Raw genomic sequence first — 15,298 nt, forward strand, 5'->3', positions numbered from 1 at the left:
TCTTTTCTTACGAGAGGACACCTATATTACTGGACAATCCTGTTTCTTCTGTTAAACCTATGGTTCCCCATGAATGGGAACCTCTTGACCCTGAACCTGTGGCTGTCCCTAAATGGAAACCACTTGACTAGTAGTCGCCACTCCTATATCCACCTGAGTCTTTACCCCCTCATCCATAGGGAGAAGTAAAGGACCATCAAATGAGGGAATCTGTAACACCTATTCACTACTAGAAGACTCCCTTTGAAGAGGGGTGTAATTGGCTTTTGTTTCACAAAAGATCACATCCATGGAAACAAAGAGGCACCAAGAAGGAGGATGATAGCACTTGCAACCCTGCAGAGTAGGAGAGTAGACAATGAAGATGCTGGAGACCCCTAGGATCAAACTTGCTAGGAAGCTGATGATTTTGAACAAAATACACAGATCCAATTATCTTAGGCGGAACAATAAAGACGTGAACTAGATAGCATCTCAACAGGGAGGGAGGAGCAGGATTCCTAGCACCAAAACCGGTAGAATCTTGTGCAGAAAGTATGGCTGAATGGTCCTGAGAAATAGGCTGGACCATCTCAGATTGATTTTCTTCTGCGTGGATCAGAGAAAAAGCCTGTTCAAGACTGGGGAAGGGATCCCGATTGAGCACATTTGCCATAATATGATCATACTCCACATGCAAACCTGCCAAAAATTATAGACATTAAGCATCTCCTCATGCTTCTTAAAGCCTACAACATCAACATCATAGACAGGCTGGGATACTGTGAGTTCCTTCTGGGTAATACTTTGAAGATTTTTATTTGCTCAAGTCAAAGAACTGGGCACTAACACCCACTTGAGATTACATTTCCTTCACAGCCTTCCGTATATGGGCAGCAGTATCAAGCAATAAATAGCCCCTAGCAATAGAGGGGGTCATAGAATTGATAAGGTAGGACATTACCATGCAATTGGCAGCATCCTAGTTGTCTTGAGAGGCACCAGCAATAGTAGGGAGAACGACAATACGTGTAAGATATCCGGTATAGTAACGACCAACAATAGACATGTAGTAGGAGTGGGATCAAATCAGATTGTTGCTCCCATCCAGCTTGATGGAGCTAACAGGAAAGATAGGGTAATCACCATTAGGGCCATAAGCTCCAACATGCTGAAGGGTTGACATCCCAAAGTCTTCGGTTGCCATAGTTATTGATCCCAAGCACAATCATAAGGAAAGGTACCGGTCCAGATCCAACCAAGCATAGGGATCTGAATCAAGAACGAGACCAAAGAAGGGCCCCCAGTGGGGGAACACTCACTACCGAGGGAGAGACCATAAAAAGGGCAAAAGAAGAGAACCACGTGAGAAAGAGGAGCCACATGGTCGTGGGCGGTGTTGGTCACTGGTGGTTGGTGGCGCTAGGTGGTGGCGCTAGGCGGTGGAGGGTGGTGCGACTATGCGGTTTGCATATAGAGGTGATGGTTAGGGTTAGGGTTTTTTCTAGAGAAGGAAAAGAGAAGGTTCTCTCTCCAACCTGCTCTGATATCATGAGGATTAACCTGCTTTGATACCATGATGATTTTAGGAAGAATGTGACTTGTGTCAATTATGGGTAGAACCTTCTCTATTTATATTGAAATAAAATCCTAAAGTGGGCTTAAGGGTCCGTTTGGATAATACCCCTAAAACCCATTATTACAATAACTCATTATTCAACAGTATCATTTAGTATATTTTCTTGCTCCTTTTTTCAACAGTATCATTTAGTATGTTTTTGAAAGATCATGGCTGATGCAGTAAAAAGATAAAGGAGATTTTAAAGATTTTATGCTTCTTTACAGAGTTAGATTATTGTGGTGAAATGGGATTTAGCTTCAGTAATTTAATCTGCTGGCTCTTTTTTCCCCTTAAGTTTGAATTCTTTGCCTACGTGAAGGATCATCCTTCAGATCTTCTGACTTGACTCTCCTTTTTCTTGGTAGTTATACACCTCGTTCTGGCTTCCATGGTGTCCTCTTAGGGTTCCTTGTTGGTATCAAGCAAATTGTACCTGATCAGGAACTCTCTGCATTTTCTTTATTGAAAATAAAAGCAAAGGTGTGGTTTTCTATGTTGTTTGTCTACTTTAGTTGATACCTTAACCCACTATTTGATGTGTTAGCGGAATCTAGAATGCCTGACACTCACCCCTTCATGTTGTTTCTTGCGATCCAGTGGTTTCCGTCTCTTGTGCTATTGATGTCCATAGCTATAAGCTTCTTCACAGCAGAGTCAGCTTCATACCTTCCAACCTTGGTATTTGGCACATATACTAGTTGGATTTACCTAAGGTATCTTCAGAGGAAGCCTGAAACCAACCTCATGGGAGACCCAAGTGAAGAATTTTCCTTCTCTACATTCTTCCCTGAATTTTTGCGGTAAAATGATACATTTTCTTCTTTTTCTGCTCTCAAACACTAATTCGACTTGTAGATGGTGTTCTCTCTTTTTTGTTATTGAGCATGCTTCCTGTCATTTGAGCATGCAGACCAATTATTGATCCCATTGCATTGGTACTTGATTGTATGGTTTGTGGAAGATCCCGATCTTCAAATGAGGCCAAAGGATACACCGCAGGGGGTACTCCCTTGCCAGGTTCTGATCCTATCGAAGCAACCAGGAGAAGGTAGTGTTTCTCATTTCTTGCTTCTTTTTTGAAAAGCCTATTTACTGCATGTAGCACTTGAGGTACTTGGCATCTAAGCAATATGATCTCGACAGGAAATTAATGAGCCACTTCTCACTTATGCATTAGCCTCTTGAACCATATTTATATGTGCTTGATTTTTGAAGAGCGGAGCTCAAATAAATGGTTTGATGATAGGATGAAAATAAGGTAGTGCTTGTCCTATTGTTGTGTAAATGGCTTATTGTCTCACCTCCTGAAAGAAAAAGGAAATTTCAAACCAAAGTAAGTTTGTATAATTATAATCAAATTTAAAATGACTTAAAGAATGGTTGGGGGACAGTATATTTAGAATTATGTCTGTATGGTATTCGGTTTAAGGCAAAGTCAATTGCAATCCATAATACCAAATTGTAATTTGCGCAGTTTTGAAAACTGGAGTGAACACTAAAGTATCCATAAGGGTGTCTAATGCGGATCAGAGATACTCCATCAAGTACACTAGCAGGAACCAGGCCTGCAGTTCCACATTGAAGCAGTTTTTGGTTCAACCAAGCCCTGTGGTTTGGGAGTTGGCTGGTTTTCTCAAAACCAGGTGGTTGCAAGGTTTTAAAACTCGATCTCGCCAGCCATCTCGCTATCCTAAAAAAACGAGATCTGGCCGAGATCTTGCCGAAACCTTGTATTTTTCGGGCGGTCTACTTGCTGGTGGATCTCGGTGGGCATATGGCCTTTGTAGGCCCTGAAACTGTGTATTTACCCTATTTTAGCCATTCTAAATACAATGGAAACATCAGATTTGCAAAAAACAAACTCAAAATGGTACTTTGACTTCGTACCTTATGTAAGTAGTCTCAGACTCTTTGGACCTTAGGCTAGTATGCTCTATTCCACAATCCACATTCCAAAATCAACACATGACACAACATAATCATAAGAATTTAAAAGACATCATATATAAGACAAGTAACTCCAAATGTAGATGAGGAGGTAATATTCTCTACTCTTTTAGCTTCAATGAGTGTATGACTGGAGATCGTCAAGCGAAAGCACCAAAGTCCTTGCTCCTTGGTGTTTTTTTTTTCAAAAAAGTTGAGAGAGGTGAGATTTGGCGAGATATAGCGAGACATGGCGAGATCTCGGCGAGATTTCAAAATCTCGCTCGAGATTTGGTCGGTTTTCTGCCTCGCCAGTTGGGCCATCTCGCCTTTTGGAAATAACGAGATCTCGCCGAGATCTAAGTTCTTAAACCATGGGTGGTTGGGCTTTCTTAGAGTCCTATTCCTTTGTTCTTTTATTTTAATAATGCAAGTAGTCAGGCTGGATTTGGAACATTTAAGTCAATACCTGTTTCCATTGCATTTACTTTTACTTATTTCAAACAGGGGTTCCTTCCGTTGCTTGCTTGTTCTGGTGATCATAGACTATCCTATGCACTAGGAGTGAGTAACCCGACATATTAGGAGTTATTTAGACGATTTAACATAGCCCACGGCTAGAGGAGTTAGTTTCATTTTTCGAGTCTGTTTTTACTTTCTTTTTTAGAGTATGGGAACACAACTCTCAATTATATATAATAGCTGTGCTGGGCATAGCCCTTCCCATGACTTTGCTGTTAAATGAAATCTGGCTTTTTGCCTCAAGTTCTGTGACATTCAGTGCCCCTTTGTGTTAGATGCAGCTAACCCCTTTGGTGGGATGCCATGGTAGGCTGGTGTGATTGCAGTCTGGTGCGATTGCAGTCTAAGGACCAAATGGGAGGCTTGGTTCATATCTTCTTATCTTCCTAACCTGCGCAAAAGTTTCTCTTATTCTTCACTTTCAATTCAGATTTCAGAAAAACAAATTCTTATTCTAAGTAGGATTTCTAAATTTCTCCGTTTCGGAGTTTGATTTTCAAGTTTTGTTTTCAGATCTGTTTTTCTGTTTTAACTTTTGAGTCTCTAGTTACTGCTGGTTTTAAAACCAGATCTCTCTATTGATTTCATGGAGTCCTACTTTCAATCTATTGAAATTCTCTCTTTGGTTTGAATGCTGGAATCTGGTTTCAGATTGGAATTCTATTATTTCTGTTGAGTTTGGTTGTTGTTCTGATCATGTTTGATTATTTATCTGATTCTTCTTGAATCTGTTATTGATTTGCTATTCTGAGGTTTTGTTACAAGAATCCTACTCACTAGGATTGGACCATAACTTTTGTTGGATGGGGGTAATGGTTTCTGTCTAATATGACACTAGCCCGCTTTATTTAAATAACGGAGAGAAAGTTCTAGAAAACTACAGCGACCAATAAAACCCCTTGGGGTCCGTTTCACAACTAACACTTTCCTTAAAACCCATTATTACAACACTCCCCCTCGAGCTGATGCATAGATATCACATATGCCCTAGCTTGTAGATAATAGGATGAAACATCTTACGACTATGACCTTTATTAAATACATCAACCAGTTCACTAGTGGGAACAAAAGCCACAATGACAAGACCCCATACATAGCTTCTCTTTGATGAAGTGTCGATCAATCTCCACATGCTTGGTTCCGTCATGTTGGATAGGGTTATGAGCAATGTTAATGAAAAAATTCTTGTTACAAAAGAGCTTCATAGGAAGGGTGGTAGGGACAGCCAAATCTGTGATAAGACCATGAAGCCATAAGAGCTAACAAATGCCATGTGCTATAGCATGGAACTTTGCTTCGGCACTTGAACGGGCAACCACGACTTTCTTTTTTGCTTCGCCATGTAACAAGGATACCACCAACTAAAGTGCAATAACCAGTAGAAGACTTGCGGTCATCAGGGAAACTTGCCTAATTAGCATCCGTGAAGGCCTCCATCCTAAAGTGATCATGAGGAGAAAAAAGGATGCCACGGCCTGGGGTAGATTTCAAGTAATGGAGAATACACAACACAACTTCGATGTGAGTCGAGTAGGGATCATGCATGTACTGACTAACCAGACCGATGACAAATGCTATGTCAGGGCGTGTATAAGAAAGATAGATCAAACGTCCACTAATCTTTGATATCTCCCCTTATCCACAGGGTCACCTTCCTTGTTACTTAGGTGACCGTTAATAGGAGTGTCTGCCGGCTTACACCCCAATATGCATATCTCAGAAAGAAGGTCAAGCACATACTTCTGTTGAGACAAGTAGATCCCTTGAGAAGAATTGGTAACTTCAATGCCAAGGAAGTAACGAAGTTGTCCTAGATCTTTGATCTTGAATTCCTCATCTAAGTATCTTTTGAGGCGAGAGATCTCTGCTAGATCATCACCGGTAACAACAGGGTCATTTATATAGACTATCAGGATAGCAATCTTCTCACCAGATCTCTTGATGAACAGAGCGTGGTCGACATTGCTTTGAGAGTAGCCTGTAGCAATTATAGCCTTGTGGAAATGCCCGAACCAAGCACGAGGGGATTGCTTCGGCCCATATAATTCACTCTTCAGCTTGCATACCTTCCTTTGTGTTTTGGAGCAAGTGAACCTAGGAGGATTGTCTATATACAGTTCCTCCTCAAGTTTCCCATTAAGAAAGGAATTCTTCACATCTAGCTACTGGAGATCCCAATCTAAGTTGGCGGCACAAGCTAAGATAACACGGATTGTGTTCATCTTAGCAATTGGAGCAAACCTCTCTTGGTAGTTAATCCCATAGGTCTACGCAAAGCCCTTGGCAACAAGCCTGGCCTTGTATCGATCCACTATACTATTAGCCTTCTGTTTCACTGTGAAGACCCACTTACAACCAATTGTCTTCTTCTATGAGGGAAGACACACTAGATCTCATGTGTCATTCTTCTTTGGAGCTTGCATTTCTTTAGCTTTAGTTGCCTGCCATTGTGAATCTACACTTGCTTCCTGCCAGGTATGGGGAATGGACATAGAGGATATAGAAGACACAAAACTATTGTAGGAAGGAGAAAGTGAGTCATAAGAAACAATTTTAACAATAGGATGTAAAGTAAAATACCTAGTGCCTTTATCAGTAAAATAGGCAACTCAAGGGATGGGTCAACAGAAGAAAGAGACAAGATCAGGCTCGAGAGTAGACAACTGGCATGGTAGGATAGATTTTGGATGTGTAGTGGTCTGATTCTGCTATATGCAGCTATAAACACGTATCTCTGGCTGAGGCGAAGTAAGAGTATTACTCTCCTCTTGAAACAGGATATCGGCAAGGATAGCAAGTTCAAGAGGCGGCACATCTTCCACAATGGACCTTTGAAGAGGTGTCGTAATGTAGTATGATGTAGATTCGTGAAAGACAACATCTATCGTCACTAACCAACGCCGAGTAGGAGGATGAAAACATTGTTGGTGTGCGATATCTTGTATTCCATCGTAGTTTAATTTAGGGAGTACTGGTGCAGGCACCTCGACAGGCAGGACGGTGGTCCCGTTATATATTTGTAGCAACTTTATTTAAGGGCAGTTTTGTACTTTCCGGATTAGGGTTTTTGGCTATATATTTGTAGCGAGGTTTTCTTTCTCTGTAATGCAAGGAATACTGAGAGGTGTGAGGATGAGAGTTATAACCTATTCTCCATTGATAGTAAAGTAGGATCTCATCTCATTGAGGACGTAGGTAATCTTGCCAAATCTCGTAAACCTGTGTGCATTGCTTGTTCTTGTTTTTCCATTATCTTCTACATCGTTTTAGGGTTGCATTTCTATAAACACCGCTAGCCTTTTTGAGTAGGAGCATATCCCAAAAAATGCACTGGAGACCACGAGGATCAAACTTCCCCTGAGGGTGTTGATCTCGAGTATAACAAACACTACCAAATACCTTGCGAGGACCTGGAAAAGCAGCAGACCCTTGGAAAAGATCCAGAGGGGAGCGAAAGGTGAGAACCTGAGAAGGCATCTAGTTGATGAAAAAAGCTGCAATAAGAATCGTGTTACTCTAGTACTGGGGAGGAACATGCATCTCAAACATAAGAGAGCGGGCTACCTCACAATGGTGTGATTCTTCCTCTCAGCAATGACATTCTGAGCAGGAGTATCGACACAACTGGTGTGATAGATCATCCCATGAGCGGAAAGGTAATCTTGAAAGGACCCTTCGAAGTATTCGTGGCCATTGTCATTTCAAAGGATCTTAATGGTAGGACCGTGGTGATGATGAATAATGTAAAAAGGGAGGAGAATGAAAAAAAAAGTATGGGTATGGAGTTCTTGAAATCCTGACTGCTCCTAGAGTGATGTCGTAACCTTCTATGCCCCTCCCCCCTCCGACGGCCCCTGCCGTCGTCAACCTCCCCTCTCTTCTGGAAACTCTCCTCCCTAATGCACTTCCTCAGCCTAGCGTCAACTTGAACCTTCCCTCCCCCTCCAGTCCTTCTTCTCCTTTGAACCCAACACTCCCTCCTCGCTCTTACAGTTCTGTGGTCACCTCCTCCTCCATAACCAACCACCCTTCCTCTTCTTCCATCCCTCCTTCTGCAGGCCATACTCTTTACTTTCACCCTCCCGCCATCCTCAACCCTTCCCTGATAGGCCTTTGTCCGCTTGGTTTCCTGGAAATTGAGATATCGAAATGGAAAAATTGTGTGATAGGTACCTTCTTGGGCAGTAGACCCCCATTCTCTGTCGTGAAAGCCTCACTTCTGAATCAATGGAAGCCCACTTGCACCTTGAATACTTACATGCTTGAGAATGACATATTCATTTTCAACTTTGACGCTGAAGCCGATAAAGCCATTGCCATTGATGGAGGCCCCTGTTTCGTTGGGAAGAAACCAATCTTCCTGAGAAACTGGGACGAGTTCTCCTCCTTTAACAAGAATGAACCCTCATCCATTCCTCTGTGGGTGGCCCCCCCTAATCTGCCCCTCCATTTTTGGTGTCAAAGGGCTTAGCTTGGTGGGCTCACTCATTGGGAAACCTCCCCATTTTGATAAAAGAACCAAGATGATGGACCGCCTTTCCTATGAAAGGATCTGTGTCGAAGTCAAAGCCGATCAGCTGCTTCCCCATTCGGTCATGATCTCTGATGGAGAAGGCCATTCTTTTTTTCAAGACGTCAAATATGATTGGGTGCCCCTGATTTGGTCTCTTTACAAATGCTTTGGACATCAAACAGTTCACTATGATAAGAATCGGAGCAACCCTGCTCCCCTCAGTGATCTAGGGCCCTCTGCGCCTTCCACGAGCTCCGGCGATGCCTCCCGTGAAGTTCCCTTCAAAGATCAGGTCTCCAGAAAAAATAAGAAAAGGAAAAATGCTCTAAAAGACCGTCAGATCTCTCCTTTGGACTCCATTGCTCCAATCGCTGCATTGTCGACCGTCGTTACTCCGTCGAAGAAGCCCCTAGCAACTACGACCGATGGTCCTTCTCGGCCTTTGGCCGCTGGATCAAACTGCTTCTTGATCCTCGCCCTGTCAGAGCCTGTGGCTTTGGAGGTTTCCTCTGAGACCTCTGTCAGCCCTCCCTTCTGATGATCATACTCAATTGGTTTCCATTTCGATGTCTCCCCCCTTCCAGTTCTCCAGACCGATCTGTCTGTGCACTCCGAAGCCTTGGCCCCCATCCCCAAATCTCCCCTTCTTCCTTTCCCTTCCTCTTGTCGTGCCTTCATCGAGAACTTCCTCTGCTGGTCCAAATATCTTGAAGTCTCCTGTCCCTACTTGTCCTAATCCAGCCACCCTTGAACCAACTTTTATGCCATTGAACCAATTCATCCAGGTTCAACAATTGAACAAATTTTCTAAGTTCCCTGTGGATCACCCAGTGCACCCTAGCAATCTATATTCATCCTCTGACCCAACCCATCCATTTCACCAACCATCCATTTCCATCACCCAATCCGGATCCTCCAACCCAACCTCTAACCAGCTTTACCCAATTCCTGACCCGTCCAATGATTTTCCCTTGCCTGGCTCTACTACCTCTAGGTCATGCACTGCCGCTAGTCACCTGCCGCCCTTGAAGCCCCTGCTTCCATTGCCGACGAACCCTGTTGCTGCCATGCCGATGCCCCCTTCTCCCTACAGGGCTGCTGTCTCATCCTCGATGCCCTCTTCCATTGGACATTCTCGCTCTCCCAGTGCTGCCGCCCGAGATGAAGCTCTAGTCGACTCCTCTAGTCCCACAACTGGTGCTTCATCTCCCTTGAATGCCACGATAGCTGACTCCAATTCGTTGCTGGCCTTAGAAGGCCCCCGCCCCTCCTCCAACCTTCTTCCGACCTTAGAAGGTCTGCTGCTTCTTGACAACAACTTGGAAGACCCTACTACTGCCTCCGCCCCTGGGATTGAGCTCCTTAACACCTCTGATCAATTCGTTCCCTCTAGCTCTGATCACGACGACACCTCTGGAATTATTAGTGCTGTTGACAGCCACCCAAAGCAACATGAGGCCCCAGACACTCAAATGATTCCCTGCAATGTACTTGATACTGACGGAATCAACCCCAGCATTGGTTCTCTGAAGACTCATGGAACCTGTTCAGTTCCTTTGGCTCACAATTTGGATGTGGCCCCTGCTACAAACTTTGATGGTTCCCTTCCTCCTCAAAGTCCAGAATCCCCTACCCGACCCTCTCCTCCACTCTCTGTCCTCCTCAACACCCGTAAAAAGGTAACCAAAAAATCATCCTCCACCTCCAAAACATCTCCTGCCATTGGCTACAATCGTAGACCTACGCGTAAGGACCCTCGCTGCTCCACCAAGCGTTCGTTGCCCTCCACCTCTTGTTCCTAATGATCTCTTGGACTATTTGGAATATCCGTGGCCTTAATTCCTTGGCTAAGTAGGCAGAGATCCGTTCCTCCCAATCCAACCTCTGTTGTTTATTAGAAACCCATGTCCTTGAGGCTAATGCCTCTCATATTGCCATCTCTATTGCACTCTGCTGGTCCTTTGAATCCAACTACCTGCATGGTCCCAATGGGAGGATTTGGATTCTTTGGGACCCTTCCTCCCAGGACATTTCCTACCTCTTCTCTTTCCAATTCATGCACATCTCCATCTCCCATCACTCTGGCCCTTTCATCTGCTTGCTTTTGGTGATCTATGCTCACAATAGAGCCTCCTTTAGACTGCCCGTTTGGGCTGATCTCCACTCCTTGTCCCCCTCCTCTAATTCCAGGCCTTAGGGGATTGTTGGAGACTTCAATGTCGTCTACTTTACCCATGAAAAGCATGGTGGCAATCAATTTGATCCCCAGGCTGTTGCTTCCTTCAACGACTGCATTAATCATCTCAATCTTATGGACCTTAGATGGTCGGGTGCTGAGTTAACCTGGCATAATAGAAGAGCTAGCCCCCACCGTGTGGCTTGTAAGCTTGATAGAGCCCTTGTTAATGAGCCTTGGCTTGCCTCCTACCCTTCCTCTCATGCTTGCTTTAACCTTCCTGGGATCTCTGATCATAGTCCCATCTCCCTCCATGTTCTCCCCTTCCGTTCTTTTGGGCCTAAACCATTTAAATTCTTTGACATGTGGATCTCTCACCCCGATTTCCAGCAGCTCATTCACTGTGCTTGGAACATCCCCATCTCCGGATCTCTCTCCCCCCCCCCCTCCTTGCTTTTGCCAAAAAGCTCAAGAATGTTAAAGCCACCCTCAAGCTCTGGAATGCTGCCACCTTTGGAAACATTTCCTCGAATGTGGCCATTGGCCGGGGAAAGACTTCTCTCCATCCAATCCAGGTTACAGCATGACATCCTCAACCCTGCCTTGGCTGAGGAAGATCAAGCGGTTGCTTCGGATCTTTACCTGCTCCTCGAGCAAGAGGAGTGTTTTCTCTGCCAAAAAGCCCGCATTAAATGGCTCGAACTTGGCGACTCCAATCGGCTTATTTCCATCGCTTCCTGAAAGCCAGAAATGATGCCAACACCATCCCCATGGTCATATCCCTCTCTGGGATTGAACTCCATTCCCCCAATCTCATAAAAAATGAGGCAATTTCTCATTTCCAGAGAATCTTCAGCCCCCCTCCCTCCCCTCCCCCACAATCTCCTCAATAAGTTTGTCCCTGAGGATCTCCTCCCCCTCCAATCCATCTCTTCTGATGAGGAAATCCTGTCGACAGCGAAGCCCTCGGCCCTGATGGCTTCAGCATGGGATTCTTCTCCTCTTATTGGAATATCATTTGGGAGGACATCATTCTTGCGGTGAGAAGCTTCTTCTTCAACCCTAATCAAATTGTTGGGATCAATAACACCTTCCTAGAGCGGCCTCTATGCATGACTTCAGACCCATTTCCCTCTACAATCTTTTTTATAAATTCATTGCCAAAATCCTTGCCTACAGGATCCAGAAAGTCATTGATTCTCTTGTAAGCCCCAATCAATTTGCCTTTATCGTGGGTAGGAGCATTGCAAATAACATTATCCTCTGTCATGAGGTTGTTAGGGGTTTTGACCGCAAGAATCACTACCTGGCTGCCCTCCTCAAGATAGACATCCACAAAGCCTTTGACACAATTAGCTGGGATTTCATTTTCAATGTCCACCTTCATATGGCTTTCCTGGACTCCTTTGTCCATTGGATCTGCACCAGTATCTCTTCTCCTCGTTTCTGTCTTCTTGAATGGTTGCTGGCCATGTACTTTCCCTCGGGCCATGGCATCAGACAAGGATGCCCCCTTTCCCCTCTCCTTTTCTCCCTCTCCCTTGAAATTCTGTCCCGCTCCATCCAATTGGCTACAGACCCTCATCTCATCTCCCTTATTCCCAAATGCAAAGCTCTCCTCCTCTCTCATTTGGCGTTTACAAATGATATTATGATCTTCTCCAAGGTTGACCCCATCTCTATCTCCACCATCATGGATACTCTTCACTCCTTTGAATCCCTTTTGGGCCTCAAAATCAACCTCTTTTAAGTCCAACATCTTTATCTTGGGAGTTTCCCCTGAGGTCAAGGATGCCTTATCTTGATTATCTGGTATTCCCCTAGGCTCTCTCCCAGTTAAATATCTTGGTCTGTCTTCCCCTCATCTCTTCCAGGCTCTCTGCCCACCATTGTGCCCCTCTTGTTGGATCAGCTCCGGAAAAAGCTGCAGTTGTGGAAAGGTAAACTCCTCTCTTTTGTTGGCCGTCTCACCCTGATTAGATCGGTCCTCGAATTCATGTACCTCTACTGGTCTGGGACCTTCCTCCCTGCATCGGTGATTAAATCTTTTGAAGGTCTTCTATGCTTCTTCCTCTAGAAAGGAACAGACTCTTCCAGATTCCTCAAGTCTCTCAGTTGGAGGAAGGTTTGCCTTCAGGTGGCCTCGGGATTAGAAGAATCAAGGAAGTCAATTCGGTTGGCGTCCTCAAGCTTATCTGGAAAATTGTGTCCAAGCATAATAGCATTTGGGTCGACTGGATACACTCTGGCCTCCTCAAGCATTCTTCTCTTTGGACTGCCCACTCCATCTCGGATGCTTCCTGGATCTAGAGGAAGATCCTCGACCATAGGCCCATTGCTCTCACTGCCATCTCTCACTCCATCGGCAATGGGAATTCTACCTCCGGAAGGACCCCTGGCATCCTTTGGTTATCCTTTCTCATCTTGTAAGCCCCAGAGACATCTACTCTTTTGATCTTCCTCCAATGCTCTTGTCTCCTCCATCCTCTCTCCCAATGGTTGGGCCCCCCTCCTCCCCCCGCTGGAGGACATCTGGTCTTCCCTTCCCCCTCTTCCCCCTAGACACAGAGGGAGAAATGATAAATGCATCTGGATCCCCTCTTCCAATGGTACTTTTTCGGCTGCCTCGACTTGGGCTCATATTAAAACTCCTTCCCCGACTGTCCCATGGCATAGATTGGTGTGGTTTAAGGGTCCCGTACCCCATTATAGTTTCACCCTTTGGCGCAGCCTATCCAATTGTCTTCCAACCCAATCCTTCCTCATCCACCGTCTCATTTCGGTGAACCCTTCCTGCTGCCTTTGCTCTTCAGGTGAAGAAGATACCCCTCACCTTTTCTTTACCTACCCCTTCTCCACCCATATATGGAAGTCGTTCGTCTCCAAATGCTGGCCCAATCAGAGGCACATCCTTCCCCTCGATAGGGAATGCATTTGGATAGATATGACTTTCCCCAACTCATCCTTTTGTGACACCATTGGGAAGCTTGCTTTCTGTGCTACTATTAATCATCTTTGGATGGAGTGCAACATTCGTAAATGGACCTTCAAATCTAGATCCCCAGACATGATTTGGAAAGCTATCAATTTTGATGTTACCTCTGAAGCCCAATTCCTCCACACCCTTAGCCCTCGCCCCATCCCATTCACCCCAAAAGTTTCTCATATCATCTCTTCTTGGAACCTGTAGGTTGACCTCATCCACCCTCCCTGAGCTATCCCTAGCCAGCTGCTCCCCCCTCCTTTTCTGGCAGTTCTTGTTGCTGTTCTGCTGTTTTGGTTATTTAGTTGCTGCTTTATGTTGCTTTGCTTCTTTTAGTTTTTCTCTTTGTTTTGGCTTTTCCTTGTTGGCTTAAGCCTGTCCCCCCCCCTCTTTCCCCCCTTGTATATTCTTCTCCTTTGGGTAATGAATTATTTTATGCATCCAAAAAAAAATAAAGATGGTAGAACCGAACTGAGTTAGAACCATCCGATAAAATTGCGGAAAACAATTGAAGGTTTTGCCCTTGTTCACATCATATATACCCAAGTGGTACGAAAATGATAGTCAGTAAAAGAGATAAACCATTGATAACCATTGATAGACACATAGCGGGATGGACACCAAATATTAAAATGTATCAATGAAAAAGAAGTGGCACTTTTATTTCTAGAAGCAAAATAAGTGGTTCGAGTTTGTTTAGCCAATACACCTGCCTTACAAGAAAAATGACTCGAAGTACTATGCTTAAAAGATGGAAAAAGCCTAAGCTAAAGTTCTCAAAGGAGGATGTACCAACCAACGGTGGGACTATAGTAAGTTAGATACGGGAGGTGACATAGAGGATATCTGAAGAGCTTGACCAGCGACCAACGCCAAGTCATCATCAAGCAGATACAGACCACCATCATAGTTATTAAGGCGGTAAGGCGACGGAGGCGTTTGAGGGTCTTTTAGAGCGCCTTAGCGATAAGGCGGGCATAAAGCGTTGCCTTATTGACTAAAGCTTTCTTGTGTAATATTTTTAAAAAACTATTCTATTTGACTAAAATCCTAGTTGAATCTTATTACTCATATGCTAGATAAATATTAAAGGTTCATACTTCATACCAATGCATTGTACCAGCGTGTAAAATTGATTGGGGGGTTTATACATTATACATACATATAACTTTTTAAAAAAGAAGAGAAAGGTACAAAGCTCACCGTAGTCTTCAACAGAGTGAATAACAGAAGATAAAAAATCAGGTACTTTGTATGAAGAACAGAAGAATGAAGAAGAAAGAAGGGAAAAAAAAAGACAAGTACAGAGTTGAGTTAACTGGACGCTGAAGAAGAGTGAAGAACTGAAGTACAGAAGAAAGAAAAAAGGAAAAAAAGGTACTGTATGATGAACAGAAGAAGAAAGAAGAGAAAAAAAAGGGTACAAAGCTCATCAAGGTTGAAGAAGAGAAGAGTGAAGAACAAAATTAAAAAAGAAAAAGAAAAAAGGGGTACCGTATAAAGAAGTGAAGAACAGAAGAAGAAACAAAAAAAAAAAAGGTACTGTAGCAGAAGAAAGAAGAAGAAAAAGAAATAAAG

The 15,298-nt window shown here is 44.0% G+C and overlaps 1 protein-coding gene across 1 annotated transcript in view; it reads left to right on the top strand.

Moving 5' to 3' along the window:
- Positions 1-15,298, top strand: part of LOC122073671 (rhomboid-like protein 19) — a 63,769-nt gene that overhangs the window by 26,161 nt on the left and 22,310 nt on the right. Inside the window, exons 6-8 of the mRNA XM_042638301.1 lie at positions 1,966-2,080; positions 2,198-2,400; positions 2,511-2,648. Coding sequence (XP_042494235.1) covers positions 1,966-2,080; positions 2,198-2,400; positions 2,511-2,648 — 456 coding nt within the window. The remainder of the gene's footprint in view (positions 1-1,965; positions 2,081-2,197; positions 2,401-2,510; positions 2,649-15,298) is intronic.

Source organism: Macadamia integrifolia, chromosome 3 (assembly GCF_013358625.1).
Source record: "Macadamia integrifolia cultivar HAES 741 chromosome 3, SCU_Mint_v3, whole genome shotgun sequence".
In the NCBI taxonomy this organism is placed as follows: domain Eukaryota; kingdom Viridiplantae; phylum Streptophyta; class Magnoliopsida; order Proteales; family Proteaceae; genus Macadamia; species Macadamia integrifolia.